This window comes from Pyrgilauda ruficollis, unplaced genomic scaffold (genome assembly GCF_017590135.1).
Source record: "Pyrgilauda ruficollis isolate IOZ18807 unplaced genomic scaffold, ASM1759013v1 scaffold34, whole genome shotgun sequence".
In the NCBI taxonomy this organism is placed as follows: domain Eukaryota; kingdom Metazoa; phylum Chordata; class Aves; order Passeriformes; family Passeridae; genus Pyrgilauda; species Pyrgilauda ruficollis.
The window spans coordinates 5,625,322-5,642,188 of record NW_024524822.1 but is presented as its reverse complement, the minus strand read 5'-3'; the positions used below and the strand labels follow the sequence as shown (position 1 = coordinate 5,642,188).

At 45.0% G+C, this 16,867-nt stretch overlaps 2 protein-coding genes across 4 annotated transcripts; one reads left to right on the top strand and one right to left on the bottom strand.

Annotated features, from left to right (window-relative positions):
- The first annotated feature begins 69 nt into the window (after window positions 1–69).
- DOLK (dolichol kinase) lies at window positions 70–4,535 on the top strand. 2 transcript variants are annotated; one of them, XM_041475176.1, is made up of 2 exons: window positions 70–101; window positions 2,150–4,535. In XM_041475176.1, exon 2 carries the CDS (start codon window positions 2,248–2,250, stop codon window positions 3,817–3,819), a length of 1,572 nt encoding a protein of 523 aa, XP_041331110.1. In that variant the 5' UTR covers window positions 70–101; window positions 2,150–2,247; the 3' UTR covers window positions 3,820–4,535. The 2 variants fall into 2 exon arrangements, with proteins under 2 accessions (XP_041331110.1, XP_041331111.1); XM_041475177.1 differs by lacking the exon at window positions 70–101 and adding an exon at window positions 111–529.
- Window positions 4,536–6,129: 1,594 nt separating this feature from the next.
- Window positions 6,130–13,313, bottom strand: PHYHD1 (phytanoyl-CoA dioxygenase domain containing 1). Of its 2 annotated transcripts, XM_041475209.1 has the most exons (11): window positions 11,888–13,313; window positions 10,918–11,076; window positions 10,338–10,413; window positions 10,159–10,206; window positions 8,761–8,816; window positions 8,516–8,578; window positions 8,396–8,417; window positions 7,909–8,037; window positions 7,243–7,359; window positions 6,970–7,096; window positions 6,130–6,786 (listed from the first exon to the last, which is right to left on the bottom strand). In XM_041475209.1, exons 1-11 carry the CDS (start codon window positions 11,918–11,920, stop codon window positions 6,741–6,743), a joined length of 876 nt encoding a protein of 291 aa, XP_041331143.1. In that variant the 5' UTR covers window positions 11,921–13,313; the 3' UTR covers window positions 6,130–6,740. The 2 variants fall into 2 exon arrangements, with proteins under 2 accessions (XP_041331143.1, XP_041331144.1); XM_041475210.1 differs by lacking the exons at window positions 10,159–10,206; window positions 10,338–10,413; window positions 10,918–11,076; window positions 11,888–13,313 and adding an exon at window positions 9,188–9,476.
- Between the last annotated feature and the right edge of the window lie 3,554 nt (window positions 13,314–16,867).

Here is a 16,867-nt window from a genome sequence, read left to right as displayed (position 1 = left end):
GCCGGCGTCACGTGGTGCAGCACAAGCCACGCCCCCTACGACACGCCCTCACAGCTGGGTCATGTGACAGGCGGCGCGGCAAGATGGCGGCGTCCTGCGAGGTGGGTGCGCCTTGGGCTCCGGGGCGGGGCCGCAGCTTCGCGCTGGAACCGGGAATCACCCGGGAGCGCCTCCGACAGCGCCCGCGGGCGGATGTCGTTCCCAGTAGCGGAGGCTGGGCTGTGGGTGTCGCGGCTGAGGGGGACAGGAGGCGGCAGCGAGCAGCGTAGAAGGACAGGGCGCGGGCAGCCCGCGGGTTGAGGGGCGTCCACAGCGCTGCGGGGGCTTGGGGAAGAGAGGGAGCAGGCGGGGGCTTCAGTGAGGCGAGGGCTACCGGATGTTTGACAGCACGCCAGTGGGAAGCTTCCCTGCCCTGAGCAATCGGGATGCGGAGCAGAAAACGCTGGGTCCGGCGGGAACCGCACGGTGCTGGGTCCCGTTCGGGGATGAGAGCGGCGGGGCCGAGGAGCCTCACATTACCTGAGAGAAGGTGCGGAGGAGGGGATTGGGGCAGGCACAAGAAAATGAAATAACTCAGCAGTGAAATATATCGCGTTGCAGGTGGTCAGGTCTAAACATTCAGAGCTGCTGCACCACAGAGCTCGGGCAGGGTGAAATTCTGCCCGGCCTGGCAGGGAAGTGTATCCATTGGCACCGGAGCTGCAGTGCAATCCTAAGGCTGCCAGACCGAGGAGGAGCACTCGGTCTTTGGTTGGCAGGTGGCATTTACTCTGCTTCTTCTCAAACAATCCTTAGGCTTCCCCCTCCCACAGTGCTCAGAAACAGCAGGGAGTACAACCCAAAAACTGTTATTGGCTGGAGGTGGATATTGTCCAAACCAGTTCTCTTTTATTGACTGTATGATTAATTCTTCTCCTGTTTAAAAATTAATTGCAATGACAGAAGATTACATTTGGCCTGAAGGAGCTGTGTAGCAACAGTGCATGTAATGAAGATGTTTGGCAATCAAGTATTTCAGGATATATGAATAAGGATGCCAAAAAGCAATCTATCAATAATTAAGTTTTCAGTACAAAGTCATAAATATCTAAACACTGCAGGCACACTAAGGAATTTTGACAATACAAACTGTAATAGTTCCTCAGTAATACTGCTGTTACTTTGTCAGCTTTGTAGTCTGGTGTCACCTTTCAACACTGGCTGAAAACCCAAAAGAGAACCTTAAACAAACTTCTGGCCTTCCATGAGGGAGCTGGTGTAGATATTGGCAATGACACTTGGGGAGCAGAATTTAGTAAGACTTTGCTGCTAACCAGCTTAAAGGTGGGCCAGAAAGGATAAAGTAAGGCTGTGTTTCACAGCTGGATCAACCATAATATTTCCAACAGAAATAAAGAACCTGAGACCTTCAAAGACCCCAGAAGAGGTGCCACTAACAGCAGATGTTTACATATGGCTGATTACCAAATTATATATCCATAGGGAAATCAAGGGTGCCAGAAAGCAACAAATGCTGGTGAGAATTGCACAATGTTGTCAATGCCCACAATTCTTTGAAGGAGATAAGATGAGATTTAACCTAACAGAGAAAATGTACCTGTTGCTGATTATCTCAACTGCTTATCTTCCAGTCCAAAAGTTTAAAGGAAAGTTTGGTTTGCAGGGCAGCTGGCAGTGAGCTGTGAGCCTTCACTCAGAGAAGGTGAAGTGCAGGATTCACTCATCTCACTTTTTTTTTAAATTCATCTGTGTGTTGACATTAGCAATTGGCACATAACTGTCAGTTTAAATTAAGAACCAAATAGCTGTGCAAACACTTCAGCTGTCCAAGTAGTTGCTTTAGTTGCTTGTGGGAGGATAGAATGTAAGAAAATAAAGATAGTGCAGAAGGTAATCCCACGCCTGAGGAGCTGCAGCTGTACTAATTACCAAAGATTAGGAACAGGCCTGCCCTTAACAGGCCACAGCTGTGTCAGTGAGGATGAGTGCTATAAAATCATGGGTTAGCTGGTTGAGAGGGGAGCTGGAGTTTATTGGCTGTGCTGTGAAGAAGGAGTCAGTGCTGCGAGGAGCTGCCCATGAGAAATTACCAAAAAGGTATGGAACTTTTGCAACAAGACGGCAACAACTGCTTGCTGTTTTTTAATAGGAATTGCAGTAGCACGGAAGGAAATTCTTCCTAATGGACAGCTGAGCACACCAGGCCTCCTGAGATTCTGCAAGCTTGAGGCGGGCTGGGCTGGCATCATGTTCTGCAAGGCCGTGCTGGTGGAGTCGCTGCTGGTGCTCGGCGCGGTGCTGTCGGTGCACGCCGTGGTGTGGGACCGCTTCTCGTGGTGCGCCCTGGCCTTGGCCCTGCAGGCCTTCTACGTGCAGTTCAAATGGGACCGGCTGCTGCGGCAGGGCGGGGCCGTGTTCCAGTTCCGGGGGGCGGCCAACAGCGGGCTGCTGCCCGCCAGCATGGTCATGCCCCTGCTGGGGGTGGTGATGAAGGAGAGGTGCAGGGCCGCCGGCATCGTGTACTTCGAGCGCTTCGGCGTCGTGGTGGCGTCCACGGGAATGCTGCTGGCGCTCTTCCTGTCCGTCCTGGCGGTTGGCATCACCAAACCCGTGCCGACCAACACTTGCATCCTGACTGGTGTTGCTGGCAGCGTAATTATCTACACCATGAAGCATTCCTTGACTGTCTCGGAAGTGATAGAGGTTCTGGAAGTGCTGCTCATTTTCGTCTACCTCAGTATGATCTTGCTGTACCTGTTGCCTCGGTGTTTTACTCCCGGGGAAGCGCTGCTGGTTCTTGGAGGTGTAAGTTTTGTTCTCAATCAGCTCATTAAACGCTCACTGAATGTAATCGAGGGCAGAGGGGACCCCATTGACTTCTTCCTTCTGGTAGCAGTTGTCGGAGTTGTTCTTCTTGGTCTTTTTTTCACTGTGCTCTTCACTTTCATGGATTCGAGCACATGGATCTCCTCCATGTTTTTCCACATGATGACAGCAGTGTTAGGCTTAGGGGTCATCATGCCTTGGCTGTACCGACTGATCCAGAGGAACCCTTTGTTCTGGCTGCTCCAGTTTCTGTTTCAGACACAGACAAGACTTTACCTCATTGTGTATTGGACTTTCTTGGCTGCCTTAGCATGCGGGGTGGTTTTCTACCAGAATGCTAAGAGATCATCTGAATCTAAAAAACACCAGGCCTCGACTATAACCAGGAAATATTTCCACTTCATTGTTGTAGCTACTTATGTTCCTGGGCTCATTTATGACCGGCAGCTCCTCTACGTTGCTGCAGTGCTGTGTCTGGCAGTGTTTATCTTCTTAGAGTACGTTCGCTACTTCAGGATCAAACCTTTTGGACAAACCCTGAGGCATTTGCTCTCTCTCTTCTTGGACGAAAGAGACAGTGGACCTCTAATCTTGACTCATATTTATCTCCTCCTTGGCATGTCCCTCCCAGTGTGGTTGTTTCCCAGATCTTGTGCTCCTAAAGGCACCTTGCCCGGGGCAGGAGCACTGGTCCCCTACTCTGGGGTGCTGGCAGTAGGGGTGGGAGACACCATTGCCTCTGTTTTTGGCAGTACACTGGGGGAAATCAAATGGCCAGGAACAAAGAAGACCTTTGAAGGGACAATGACAGCTATTTTTGCCCAGATCATTGCTGTGGCTCTCATTCTGATCTTTGACAGCAGTGTGAATCTGAACTCCAGCTATGCCTGGATTCTGGCATCTGTGAGTTTGGTTTCTCTTTTGGAAGCTTACACTACTCAAATCGATAATCTGCTGTTGCCTCTCTACCTCCAGATCATGCTCATGGCATAGAAGCACTTCCATGAACAGAGTTTTCTCCCTTCCTAGAGAAAGGTACTAGAAAATGCACTTTAATGAAAGCTCAAAGATGATGTTTTGGTACAGCAGAGAAAATTGTTGAGAACAGAAATGAAAAAGTCTTATTTAAAACAAAGGTTTTGATTTGGTCTTGTTTTTACCCATCGAAAATAGACAGATTTATGTTCTAACAGCAACAAGCATGACTGATAAAAACAGCACTTATGTTTAATAATCCAATTTAAGTTCCTTCTGCGTACCCAAGGGAAGCAGAGGAAGAAGAGGTAAGTCAATTAGAGAGGACAAAATGAACAAGCAAGTCTCCAGGATGTTGCTACCTCTGTACTGTACCTTGTTTTCTGTACCGAGTCCTGCGTCTTGTGTTTGATGTGTGAACTCTCATTTCTGTATAAGCACGATGTGAAGCATGTTTGATAACGAGGGGGGCCACAGGAACCAGGTGCAAGTGTCCAGCTATGTCCAGTCCTCATCAGCAAGAGCCAAAACCACACCACAATGCACAAACACAACTCCAAAACCAGCAGCTGCCACAGCTGAGTTGTCCAGGGTGGGTGGGGAAGGTTTGGGGATGTCAGACACTGCTCATTCCAGACCATACTAATAACAGTGAATCTTTAGCCCTGAAGTTTGCTTCAGCAAGAAAAGTGTTTTATCTTTGTCAAGACTTAATCTCTAAATTAATTTGGAATGAGTATTGGGGGGGGGGGGGGGGGGTGAAAAAAAAGACCTAAGCAAAGTCACAGCTAAAACTAATTACACATTAATCCTGAAAGCAGAAAATCTGTTGAAGTCAATAAAATTTTCTACTATTACACTTTCCTAGTTTTCCATTTTTTCAGCCAGATGTTTAATCAAATAATGTATAAAAATGCTTCTATCAACAAATTGACTAAAGCTACTGAATTCCATCCATTTAATTACAATTATAACTACCATTTTGTGGCCAAAAAACCCACTTCATTTCTATGTATGAAACCCTTCTGTATCAACATTCTCTTCTCACTGGTTTGCCCAGAGTCCATTAGAACAAAACACAAGTGTCCTTCCTGTCTCCAAGCAGGAGATTGTCATCCCAGGATTTTAGTTTGCATCATGAAGTTCACTTCTGACCCTTTTTTAATTCACTTTTGGGAACAGTCTGGGGGAAGTCCAAGGTACCTTACACAACACTGTCCTGCAGGCCTGTAGCTCTGAGACCTTTTTTAATTCACTTTTGGGAACAGTCTGGGGGAAGTCCAAGGTACCTTACACAACACTCCTGCAGGCCTGTAGCTCTGAGACCATGCCTTGGGAGGGAGCCTAAGACCAGGGGTGGAGTGAAACCAGTCCCTGAGTCAGCAGAATTGGCTCCAGAATCCAATACTGTGTGTCCCTGCAACAAGCCAGGACTGGAACAGCTGAGAAGCAGCATTGCCCAATTCATCCTCCTGCCTGGGAAGGGCTCCTGGCATTTGGTGCTGCTTTTCCTGAGGATGCCAGAGCTGGTTACTAACACAGTAAATTGTCAGATACTCTGTAGGCAGCCCAACTCAGCAACTGCTGGGCTGTTTCTTTCATATTTAATGGGAAATCCTGCCAATCAACCCAGCTTTTTTTTAATTTATGCACTTGAAGTAGATGGTTTTGCACACTACAGGTAGTGGTGCAAGTCAGGACAAATTATCCCTCCTCTGCAGAATTCTAAATTATTAACTCCTCTCATGCAAAGACACAGACAAAACTTAAGTTGCTTCTGTGACAAGCCACAGCCTTCACCACTGATGTCATAAATTGCACCAGAGAAATTTGCTTTCCTTCCACCCTGCTTCCAACTTTCAAACCAGCTGTAGGAAAGATAGTTTTTGAATGCAGAAACTTTGCATTCAATGTTCCTGCTGTTGCTATGACCCAGCTCCCCAATTTGCTTTTGAAAGGGATGAATCAGTAAGATTTGGGTGACTCTACCACGGCCCTCAGCAGCTTTAGGGTTACTCTGATATAATTCCTGCATTGGTGACATTGGGCTCCTATCTCAGGGTTGCCACTGCACCAGTGCCAGTGAAAGCACAGCTTCTGTTCAGTTCAGGTACAGATTGGAGCTTGCATTTCCAAAGATTCCTTGGTATAAGTTGTTTTGGGGATAGAAATTATTCATGTGCATATTGAGAGTTCCAGCTGCTCACCAGACAATTTAGCACTGTCCCCATCTGTTGGAAAAAGGTCCCACTGTGTCTTCCTCAAAGAAAAGATGATGCAGATGAAAAGAAGAATTTCTATTTTTTTATTTAACTGTAAAGAGTTTGATTGAGGTTCTTTGTTTCCATCATTTCAACATGAATCTTTAAAAATTGTTGTATTTTTAATCACACTCAGAGAGAAAACAGCTACTGTCTGCCAGGAGTATTTAGAAGACTGACTATAAAAAGCAGACCTTTTGCTTCATTTCACCCACAAGAAGATTGTTTTAAATCACTGTTATTCCAACAATAAGACAGAAAACTAGGGATGAAAATCAAACTTCTCCCCACAACATGTTCACTTGCATTGCTGGAGTCAAACAGTCCAGAAATGCACTTAAGCTCTTAAACACAAGAAAATACTGAGTATCTGCAGGAGAAATACTTGGTAAGTGGTCCCAGTCAAGGTGCAATGGTCTTAACTGGTTTGTTTTCAAGACTGAAGGTGTTTCCTTACCAAAAGGACTGGGTGACTACTCTCATACTGGCAGGGCTCCTGCTGCAGTAGAAGCTTCTGTGTACTGCAGTTTTGGGCTGTGATAATGGTCCTGGTTTCGAGGAGGAGGATAAATTAACACTGAGAGCTGATCGAGTGAAGGTTGTTTTTAAAGACACCATGAATGAACAATCAGAAAGGAATATTGATCGGCTATTGGCTCCACAAGCCAGTCACTAATTTCAAGTGTAGAGCGATGGAAAAGGCAGTTCAGGAGTTGGCTGGAGCCTAGGGAGCAAAGAAGAGGAAAAAGCAAAACTTCAGAGGCTATTCCAGTTCTGCAGGCACGAAATCAATGCCAGCTGAGGCGCTACCAACAAACTGTACAGGCAAGACCCCCAAGAGTTATCCTGACTATTGCACTGGGAAGGCTTCCATTTCCTCAGCCGCTGGTGAGGATCACAACCTTACCAGTTCTCCTTGCTCCAGGTGGTGCCTTTGGCTTCCATCACGTGGAAGGTGAACGCGTGGCGAGAAGAGTCCGAGCTGTTGAGTTCACTCTTATGGACAACCTCGCCGTGGATGAGGATGAGTCCACCTGTGGGAAAGAATCACCTGGACTGCTGTTTTCCACAAGATCAGCTCTGGCTTTGCAGTGGGAGGGAAGGTGCAGGGTTAAAATAAGATTTTAGTTCCCTTGTGTTTTCTTGAGCTGTGAAGTGCCATGTTTGGGGCTGTTTGTACCTTTACTTATGGGCAGGGGTATGAACTGCTTGTCATCGTAGGCTGGCTCTGAGCCCACAAACTCCACACATGTTGAGGCACCTGAAGCTGCACGGACCATCCTCCTGGAAATCCCATCTGCAAATCCACAGAATAAGCAAACACACAAAAATTAAACACCTGGCTACATTCTGCACAGCAAAGGAACAATATCAGTGATTTCTCTTGGCAGTGATAGGAACTTTATTATTACTATAGTCACACTTTCCTTAGTAATTTGGGTGGGATCTTTTTCATTAAGTAGAGATTTAGGATTTTCCAACTGTGGCAGAAACAGACAAGAGCTGCCTTTTTTTTCTTTTTTTTTTTCTTTTTTTTTTTTTTTTGCCTTTTGTGACCCTTCTGTGCATTGCAACAGACCCTCAGGAACACAAATATTCACACACTTATGCAAAACCAACCTTTGGTCCATTTGTGCTTTCTATAGGATGATAAACCATGATACGAGTACAGCTGGCTCCAGGATTTGAGGAATGAGTAGCTTAAAATCTGAAGATCATTATGATTACACTCACTGAGTGAATGTTTAGGTGAGCAGAAGTTTAAAGCTGCCCTTTAGTGTGCTCTAGAGGGGAGGAAAAGCAGACCTGTGCTAGTGACCAGCAGTGGTCACACACATGCTCTTACTGGTGTGAGAGCCAGGGATGAACCACAAACAGCCATTCTCCTGTGTGGCATCTTCCAGAGCAATCCAGAACCCCAGGATCCTGCCCAGGGGCTCTGTGTGCAGGAAAGTGGCATCCTGGTGTGGTGTCACTGCAAGAAAAGACTGTCATTGGGGTCTGTAATGGGATTCAGTTCCTCCAGAAGGACTTCAGGGTTGCATCTCCCTGACTCAGAGCCCTCCCCTGCCCACCCACCTATCACACACATTAAATCTTACATAAAAATACCACCTTTTAGCCTGCTGCAAATGTAAAAATAGCTCTTTGTTCAAGCTGCATATGATGTAGAAGCTTTTCAGAAAAAAATGTGGATTTCAAAGATTATTTTAAGAAGGTTTGGACTGCCAAACTCACAGGTTTAAGTCTGATTCTGAGCCTTTTCCCTGGTAATATTCCTTTCCTAAAGGAGCATTATCTGTAGTGTGATATAGAGGTAACACAAATCTCACCTTCACCACCAATGCCAGGTTGCTGCAAAGAAAAAAAAAAGTGATGTGTGAAGAATTTCACAGCTTCCCACTTAACAGGGTCTTATTTCTTGAGTGGCAAGACAACTTTAATTACTGTACCTTGAAGATATACATGCTCTGCACAACTACTGGTCTCTCAAGGCCTAGTTTTCTTCCCAGTTCCTGCAAGAAAATTTCCAATATTTATGTTCTCTGCACACTATTTAACATTATTCTTTGAAGATATTTACATTTCCTTTCACTGACAAAATGACTCCCCCTGGGAGTGTAGAAAACAAAAATTAACTACTCTGCAATTTATTTTTTTTTCCCCAAGACCATTCTAGGAAGCAGTAACAACTCACCTGCACCTTGGGGGAGTGGGTGATTTGCTTGAAGACAGGATCATAAGCATGTAGAGCTAAGGGGAAAGAAAAAGCTCAGACAAGATTTCAGAAAGAGAAGGGAACAGCTCTCAGTGATGAGCTGCAGACACCACAGCCAAGCAGGATAAATTGCAGCCAGAAACTTTCATCCCTCCCAAGATGGATAAATGTGACTCATCACACATAAGGTGATAGGACACTTACAGGTTGTACAATCATCATTAAAGACCATAAATATAATCACTCTCTGGCCACAAGCTGCACACACATAAAAGCCAGGGTACAGAGTGAACAAAGTGGAATATTCTGTGATTCAGTATAATATTATACAAGTGACAACCATTACACATGACCCTGAGGCATTTGCGTGAATTCATCCTTTAAAAACACACCTCTTAAGACCTACCAAAAAAGTGAAGTACTGCAAAAAGGAGCTGTAGCTCATCTTTGGTGCCCTTCAGAGAGCCCAGGCAGCAGGTCAGAGTGTTTGTGTAGACTCTTACTACAACCCAGCTCTGACAAATCCACAAAGCAGACTCAGAGTTGTGCCTCCAGCTCATCCTGATCAGATTTGCCACGAGGACAAGTCCAGCAGGAGCTGCTGTCAGGCAAGGGATGAGACTTGACCAAAATGAGTAATTACAGAAAATAATACTAGAGTAGGCTTTTGAATTGTTAAGTTGCTGGGTCAGCAGGAATTCACAGTTGTTTTCACTTCCCCTGAGGAAGAGCTGAAGTGTGACAGAATGGCAGCAGGCCTGGGAAGAGGAGAGTGTTTTGCTGAGAAAAACAAAGAACAAGAACTCTTAGTACTGAATTTCCAACTGTAGTGAAGTTCAGTCTGAGCAAAGTTCACATTTGCAGGCACAGGGAATCCTGCTCTCATTTTCCATGTATTGTTGGAAAACAAAAGGGATCAAAATGCTAATCCAGGAACTGAGAGAGAAGAAATAGGTCAAACAGAGCAGTAAGGGTAAAGAAAAGATGGTGGTGACACCACAGGAGGGAGGGCAGCTTCAATATCAGCAACCCAGCACGGCAGGCACAGGACATAGGAGTTTGGTCTGTACTGAATGCCACCAGTATCAGGTGGTAAATTTTTAGAGCAAATCTGTTACATAAAAGAGCCAAGGGCTGAAGTCCAAACTTTTGCATGTCAGTGACTCTCAGCTATTCATCACTGAAGAACCTCTGAGAAGAGGTTTTTGAAAAGGATTGGAACAGAAGGTCCAGTCCTCTGAGAGCAGAGAGTGAGGGGCAGCATGAAGAGAATTGCAGAGACAGTTATGTACAGTGAGTAGGTCTAGAGAAATCCTCATGTCTGAAAATCACATCTCTTTTGCCTATCCCTCTCCAAACCCCATCCTTTAAACATACCATGGCCAATCTTGCTGACAGACTTCTCCTTTGGAAGTAGAAAGTCACCTACAAAACAAAACCATAATTTAACATTGTTTGAAAAGCAGGAATCATTCCTTGATCTGGAAACTGGCCCCTGATCCCTCACTCAGCCTTTTTCCATCCCCTCTGTGTAGCTAACTCATTGTAGGGCTTACCTTTCTCATCCAAAACACCTTTCTCAAAGAAGAATCTAATCTTGTCTCCACTGGTTAGGAAATAATCTGAGCTACCCTGCAGGGATAAGAGCCCAGTAAAGACAGCATCCTTGTAAAAACATAAATGTCCTTTCAATCAAAGCATTAACACTCACCTGCATCTTTTTCCCACCAAGCCGCAGCATGAACAAAACACAGTGAAAAAATCACTCATGAAAAGGCTTTCCACAACACTACATGTCCTTGTGCCGATCAGGGCTTTACAAGAACCTCTCACACAGAGGTAACCCTCGCTTTTCTTTTGCTAGCTGCCTGGAAAATAAGCATTTTCTGCCGGCAGAACATGTACAAAGTGATCTGTGAGAGCTGCTTGTGGCTACGGGGGGTTGAAAGCACGGCAGAGCCACACATTGATAAGACTCTTGATAAGACCCCAGCAAACATTTGCAGAAAGCTGAAGAGCAAATTCCTCTCCCGGTGTTATGTTCAGTTAGAAGGAACAGTCATGTTCCCCCAGAGCGAACCCTGATCAGCAATTTGCCTTTTCCCCTCCTCTGGCCAGCCCTGCCCTTCTCGGTACCTGCTCGCGGAGCTGCTCCTCCTCCCTGGTGGAGAAGGCGGTGCGGCAGTGCGGCGGCACTTCCATCTCCGCCACGATCCTCTGGATCTGCCTCCTCATGCTGTCACACTCCTCTGCGCTGAAAAACTGCTCCAGGACAAGGAAGCCATCCTTGTGGAACTGGAAGAGACGGGGTGACTGCTCTTCCCCCGGGGAAGCAGCACAAAGCAAGAGAAAGCAGCTCTGGCCCTTTAGGGGGTGCAAAGCATCCCAGCCCCAGCTCTGCAGCCAGGCAGCATGTTCTTAATTTTTAATTTCAAGACGGGTTTCTGTTGCAAAAGATTAATTAAGAGGCTGAAATTCCAAACAGTTAAGAACAATCTATTTCAATCCCTCAGTCTACACAAAACAGAGATCTCATCACTAGAGCCTTTTGTGGTTCAAGGATATCTTATCTAATGCCTGTAACCAGCAGCTATTAAACTACCAAGCACACTAACACAAACAGGGCAGTCGTGCCTGTGTGCCAAATCAGAATGAGATTCCTTTACAAGCTGGAAAACTTTGTTCTCTCTAAGGAAAAAAAAAAAAAAAATCCCTGGGTGATATCTCACAGTTCACTACACAATCCTTCACAAAATGAACTCTGTTGGCAGTGAACTCAGTTTCTTTATATAGAATACCCTGGAGATTATCCTTTGCCAGGAAGATTTCGAGTTCAGGGATGAGAGCTGAGCAACACAGACAGAAGGGGCACAGGAGAAATCCCTCCAAGAGCTCTGTGGGACAAGCTGCCCCCGCAAGAGTTTGTAGCCATGACACTCACACACTAAAATTAATGTGATACAAGAAGCTGAGGAGAATATAAAGTGTTTGTAAAGCAGATCTTGGCTAGACCTGCTGCCAGGTTAACCAGCAGTGACTGTATCTCACACACCGTGTCACTGCCTGCCCTCTGGACACGCTCCCTCCCTGCAGAGCAGCTCCTTACCTTCTGGATCTGCTGCTGGCTTACGGATGCCATCAGGGCAGAAGCTCCCAGCACCAGCACCTCGGTGCCACCTGGGCTCTGCAGGGCTGGCTCCCCGCCTCTCCACGTGATCCTTGTCCCAGCATGTGATAAAGCCAGCGCTGGGCAGTTGGACTCTTGCACAGCTCAAAGATTTTTGTCCCCGTTGCCAGTTCTTTGCTGGGACATTCAGGACTGCACAGTACTGCTTTGGCTCTTGGTGGTTACAAAGCACACAAAATTTTTCTATTCAAGTGCAATCACAGACTTGATGAACAGCTGAGCTCCAAGGAGGAATCACTTTTAATTAATAACCCAGATTTAAAAATAGGGCAGTTAAACTGGTAATCACAGGAGTAAGAAAGATAAAGGGGGTTAAAATAAGAGTCAAGTGTGAAGAAAAGATCAAGATGTCTTAGAACAAGTTTAAAGTACTGATTCAAGGTCTTACAGAGCCCTTTTTGCTTAGTCAGTGAGTCCTGCCAGCACTTCAGCATATCCCCTGAAAGGGCTCCCCAGCCCAGGAGGTGACAAACAGACTAAAATGTGGTAAAGAGCTTTAGTAAAAGTATGGGTTTAGTAAAACCCATAGGGAATACTTCTGCTATTTTCATTCACAGCTGCTTTTTGATAATTTACACCTTCACTCGCTCTGTTCACTCTCCTGCAGCTCCAGAAGTCCATGTAATATTTACAAATAAGTAAAGCCAAATCCACTCTAAGTTCAAACCAGAGAGCAAAATGCAGAAAGTGGGTCTAAAAGGCAGAGGGAGGAACAGTTGCCAGCCCAGCGGTGGCGCTCCCAGCCAACACATCCCTCCCATCGGGAATCCCTGGGGAAGGTTTTCCTCTCTAGGAGAAAACGTGTTTGGCTCCTAGAGGAAACACCGAAAACACCCTTGAGCAGCACTTCACAAAAATAACACCGCGGGGGCGTGTTCTTGCATCACTCACCCAGCCAAAGGAAAACCCAGCAAAAGGAAGGAATGCAAAATGCTCACAGGAAAGTGTTTACATCCTAGCAACTGAAAATCCATTTAAAGAGAGGTTGTCTGAAAAAATTAAGTTTTCTATTCTGTAAGGGAATTGTGGACAAAATCACTCTGCACCTTACTAAAACTTTTTTTTTTTTTACTAAAGAGGAAATTAGGGGTTTAACTTTTTTCAGGCTTTACCCAGTACACAGGAGGATATGAATTCAGTAGTTTAAAAAGCTAAATTCTGCCAGAGACTCTAATCACTGGACTACAAACCTGGAGGAGGAAAAAACCAAAAATCAGTCTCCAATGCTACAAAGCTCAAAAAAAAAGAGGGAAGGACTACTGGAATATTAACACTCTCACCAACTGATGGAGTGGAAAAGTTTTTAAGGAAGATGCATGACCAATGGGGAAAAAAACCAGCTGTAGATTGTTGCCTGCAAGTTGATTGTGTGACCCACCTCACCCCTCCCCAGGAGGCAGCAATCCTGGAGAAACATTCCTGGAAAACACTCCCACACCACTCCTTAGTCCCTCTCCGTCACTGTCGTGTCACGTCCTTCTCATTCCCACACACGGTGGTTTTTACCGGCAATTTATCACGTCACCTTCTCCACTCCCCACCTTACACACACACCATGACTCCAGAGGCTGTTTTGGTTCGTGCCACAGCAGCAAACCACAGTTTTCCTGGTCCATGGAATGTTTTGAGCAATATAAACAGCAGATCACAGCAAACAATGCAGCAGCTACCAGGAGATAAAACCCATCCTGGTTCTAGCTTTCCATGTCTGTCCTCAGGAGTCCTCCCATTCTTTGCCACTCCAGCCATGCCCCTATTTTGAGGCTCAGAAAGACCTTTCCAGCAAGAGGAAAACCACTCTGGCCACACAATGCCCAAAAAAAGTCAAAGAGAAGGATGCCACCATTGTAAAGCCTTCTCTCCCCATAAGTTCACACAGAAAGGTTGACAGTACTTAGACAAAACTGGGAAATGGCTCCTTTTCCTTCCCTTCCTCCCCCTCCAAGAACTCTTTTTGCAAACTCAACATTTTCTCCTGCCAGCTCTGCAAGAAAACTTCTGGCAAGCTCCATTGGAGGCTGCCAAAGCCCAGCCCATGTCTGCAGGAAAGGTGCAGATCAAGTGTTCCAAATGCCTTTTGGACTGGCACGATTATCCCAATAAGGGCTCCCATTGAAGCCATTTGGAGCCAAGCCAGCTCAAGCAGCTCAGCACTTGTACCAAAACTGCTGCTGTGGAGCTGCCAGGGTTATCAAGGAGGAAAATTTTCCACTGGACCACTTCACCTCTCCTGCAGTCTTTGATCAGCAACAAGTGAGAGAATATTTAATGAATACAAGGAGTAAAGGAAGAATGATTGCCTCAGCTCCTCAGAGACCAGGTAAGTCCTCCAAAAGGTAAACCAGCCAAAAGAAGCTGAGGTCCAGGTAAGCCTTAGATGACAAGGGACATTTTGTCCTCTCCTTTTTTGGTTCAGTCCTGCATTTCATTAAAACTCATCAATCAGCAGCATTACAAGCTCCCACTCACCTGTTTCAACGCCTGCTTACATTGTCTGTCTGAAGTGGGGCCAATGTCACTGTGGTCAAGTAGACACAGACAAAGGAAGTGAGGGAAGGAAAAACTCAAGAGAAACACCTTTCTACACAATAAAAGAGCTGCACAGAAACTCAAATTTTCTTTGCAAGTCACAGCCTGATTCTCTGTAACACTCCATGAATTGGGAAAGACACTGTCTGCAGCATTTCCAGTTAAGGAGCCCATGGGGAAAGCAGGTACTGAAATAATTTACCAGTCTGAAGACAATTCCTATGGCAACAGCCATAAATTCAGCAACAGAAACTGTTTTGGACACTTGTAAAGTGATAGTGAAACCTGTGAAACAGCTTGTCACAAGAGCAGCACCTCTTTCTCTATACATCTACTTAATTCATAGAGGATTGTCATAATCCACTGGGACTTTTGTCATGAGTAAAAGAACCCCATAATCCTACACAATAGCTGGAATTATTAACATCTGTCTTTTGAAAAATGACATCGTGGAAGGCTGAATGCCTTCGTAGACAGGAAACACCAAAGAACCCAGACAGAAAAAGAAAATGCAAATTAAAACTTTTATTCTGGTGAAGTGTCCAGTTGTACAAGTCCTTCAGAGCAAACAAGAGCAGCCTTCAGTGCTCACGGGGAAGGTGCTGTTGCTCAGCTGCCCAAACAATCCCACGTACAAAGTGAATGTCATGATTCTGAAATGCTACACCAAGTTGCAGGTCCCAGATGCCAAACCACAGCCCTGCTTGTGCATTTACACAATGGGAGTGAAGCATGTTTAAGCCATGAGTAGTGACTTATTGAAATGGACACATTTGTCAACTGTAAAGATGACTCAGGCTCAGTAGCCCCCTTCTCATTAAGCCTCCTCCAGAAAAACTCTTCCATTGTCAAATAAAATTCCTTTAAAGGAAATGGAGGAAGGGATGGAAAATTCCAGGAATCCTAAATTAATCCTTTGTGTGAACTCACACGAAGTTGACCTTTGCCACTGGGGTCCAGCAATTCAAGTGCTGCTACTTTTGAAACTGGATTTTGGTTATGAGATTTCTGGAGGATTTCAGACTCCCAAAGCAGTTTAATATTAATCCATTGCCACAGCTGGAAGGAGAAGGGTCTGAATCAAACTTGAATAATCCTGCCTCACTCCAGTTGTGCTTTGTACACTGTTAGAATGAGGTAGGACAGAAAACTCATTCACTTTTGGCACATGCTTGGGAAAAGTACATTATCCACTGTGGCCAAACAGTTAAAATGGAAGAAAAACTTTAAAAGTGAAGTCTAAGCAATAATTTTCCTAGTCAGCATCCCCACAGCCTTACCTTAGGTGACCTCCAGAGCAGGTGACTCTGCTTACAGTATGACAGTGTTGTCTGGCAGTGAGAAATCACCCCAGAAGTTAGGAAATCTCTCCATGGTTAAAAGAAAAAGAATCCAAGGGATGAGTTGGCTTCAGGCAGGCACTGCTACAAATACACTCCAGGGAGCAAGTGCCTCTGGGGAGATTACATTAACAGATCTATAGAGAAGGCACAGCTATTGATGAGGGGGGAAAAAGTTACTCTTCCCTTGAAGGAGGACTGAAAAAACATTTAAAAATCCAAGGAATTCCAACCATGTGAGTTCCATTCTAAAGCAGGAAAAGAGGTAAGAAAAGGAAACAATGTCACAGCCTAGGAATCAATAAAATTTGAAACTTTTTTTCCAGACAACTCATCCTCTGTAAAGGATGTGTGTTATTGTTCTCAAAATTCCTGGAATCAATTGTTTAAGAGGAAAAAAAAAAAAAAAAAAGACGAGGACTTCATGTGGTTCAGCAACAGAAAGCCACTTAATACTACTTACAGTAATGAACACCAAGAACTTTAATTAAAATGGAGTGAGCTAAATGGAGTGTATAAATGGTAATAAGAAAAATAATTAAAAATGAGGTAGGCTATTAAAAAGAAGTGACAATTAATATGAAAGAACAGCACATCATGAAAGATATCTGTAACAGCTATTTAACCACTCAGACTGACAGAGTAAATTACTTCCAGCTGCTAAATTAACTGGGGATCAAATAACAAAATCAGAAAGTAATCTGAAACACAGATCAACTTCAACTAACATTCCAGTGCATAGTGTCAGGGTACAGCACAATTTTACACATTTAATAGGTTTTGTATTCCTTGCCTTTCAGCTGGTTCAAAATAATTGCAATTTATCACTTTTTGGGGTATTTAGCAGGAAAGGTAAAGTGCATGTCACTAACCTTCAATCCTAACATGGGATGAGCATCATTGTGATCTCCAAGAACTCGTTCAGCTCAGAAGTGCTATTAAGGAAACAGGTGGGTTTAATTCAAGTTGCTGTATTGCTTTAGCAGCTAGTAAATAATCTGGTTTGCTTCTGTTTTGAACAGCTTGTCAG

Excerpts from the sequence above, each read along its gene's own strand:
- DOLK (XM_041475176.1), top strand. The coding sequence starts at position 2,248 with ATGTTCTGCAAGGCCGTGCTGGTGGAGTCGCTGCTGGTGCTCGGCGCG.
- PHYHD1 (XM_041475209.1), bottom strand. The coding sequence starts at position 11,920 with ATGGCATCCGTAAGCCAGCAGCAGATCCAGAAG. Across the intron at positions 11,077-11,887 it reads GCCAGCAGCAGATCCAGAAG|TTCCACAAGGATGGCTTCCT; the intron begins GTAAGGAGCTGC and ends CGTCTCTTCCAG. Across the intron at positions 8,038-8,395 it reads ACCTGGCATTGGTGGTGAAG|TGACACCACACCAGGATGCC; the intron begins GTGAGATTTGTG and ends CTTTTCTTGCAG.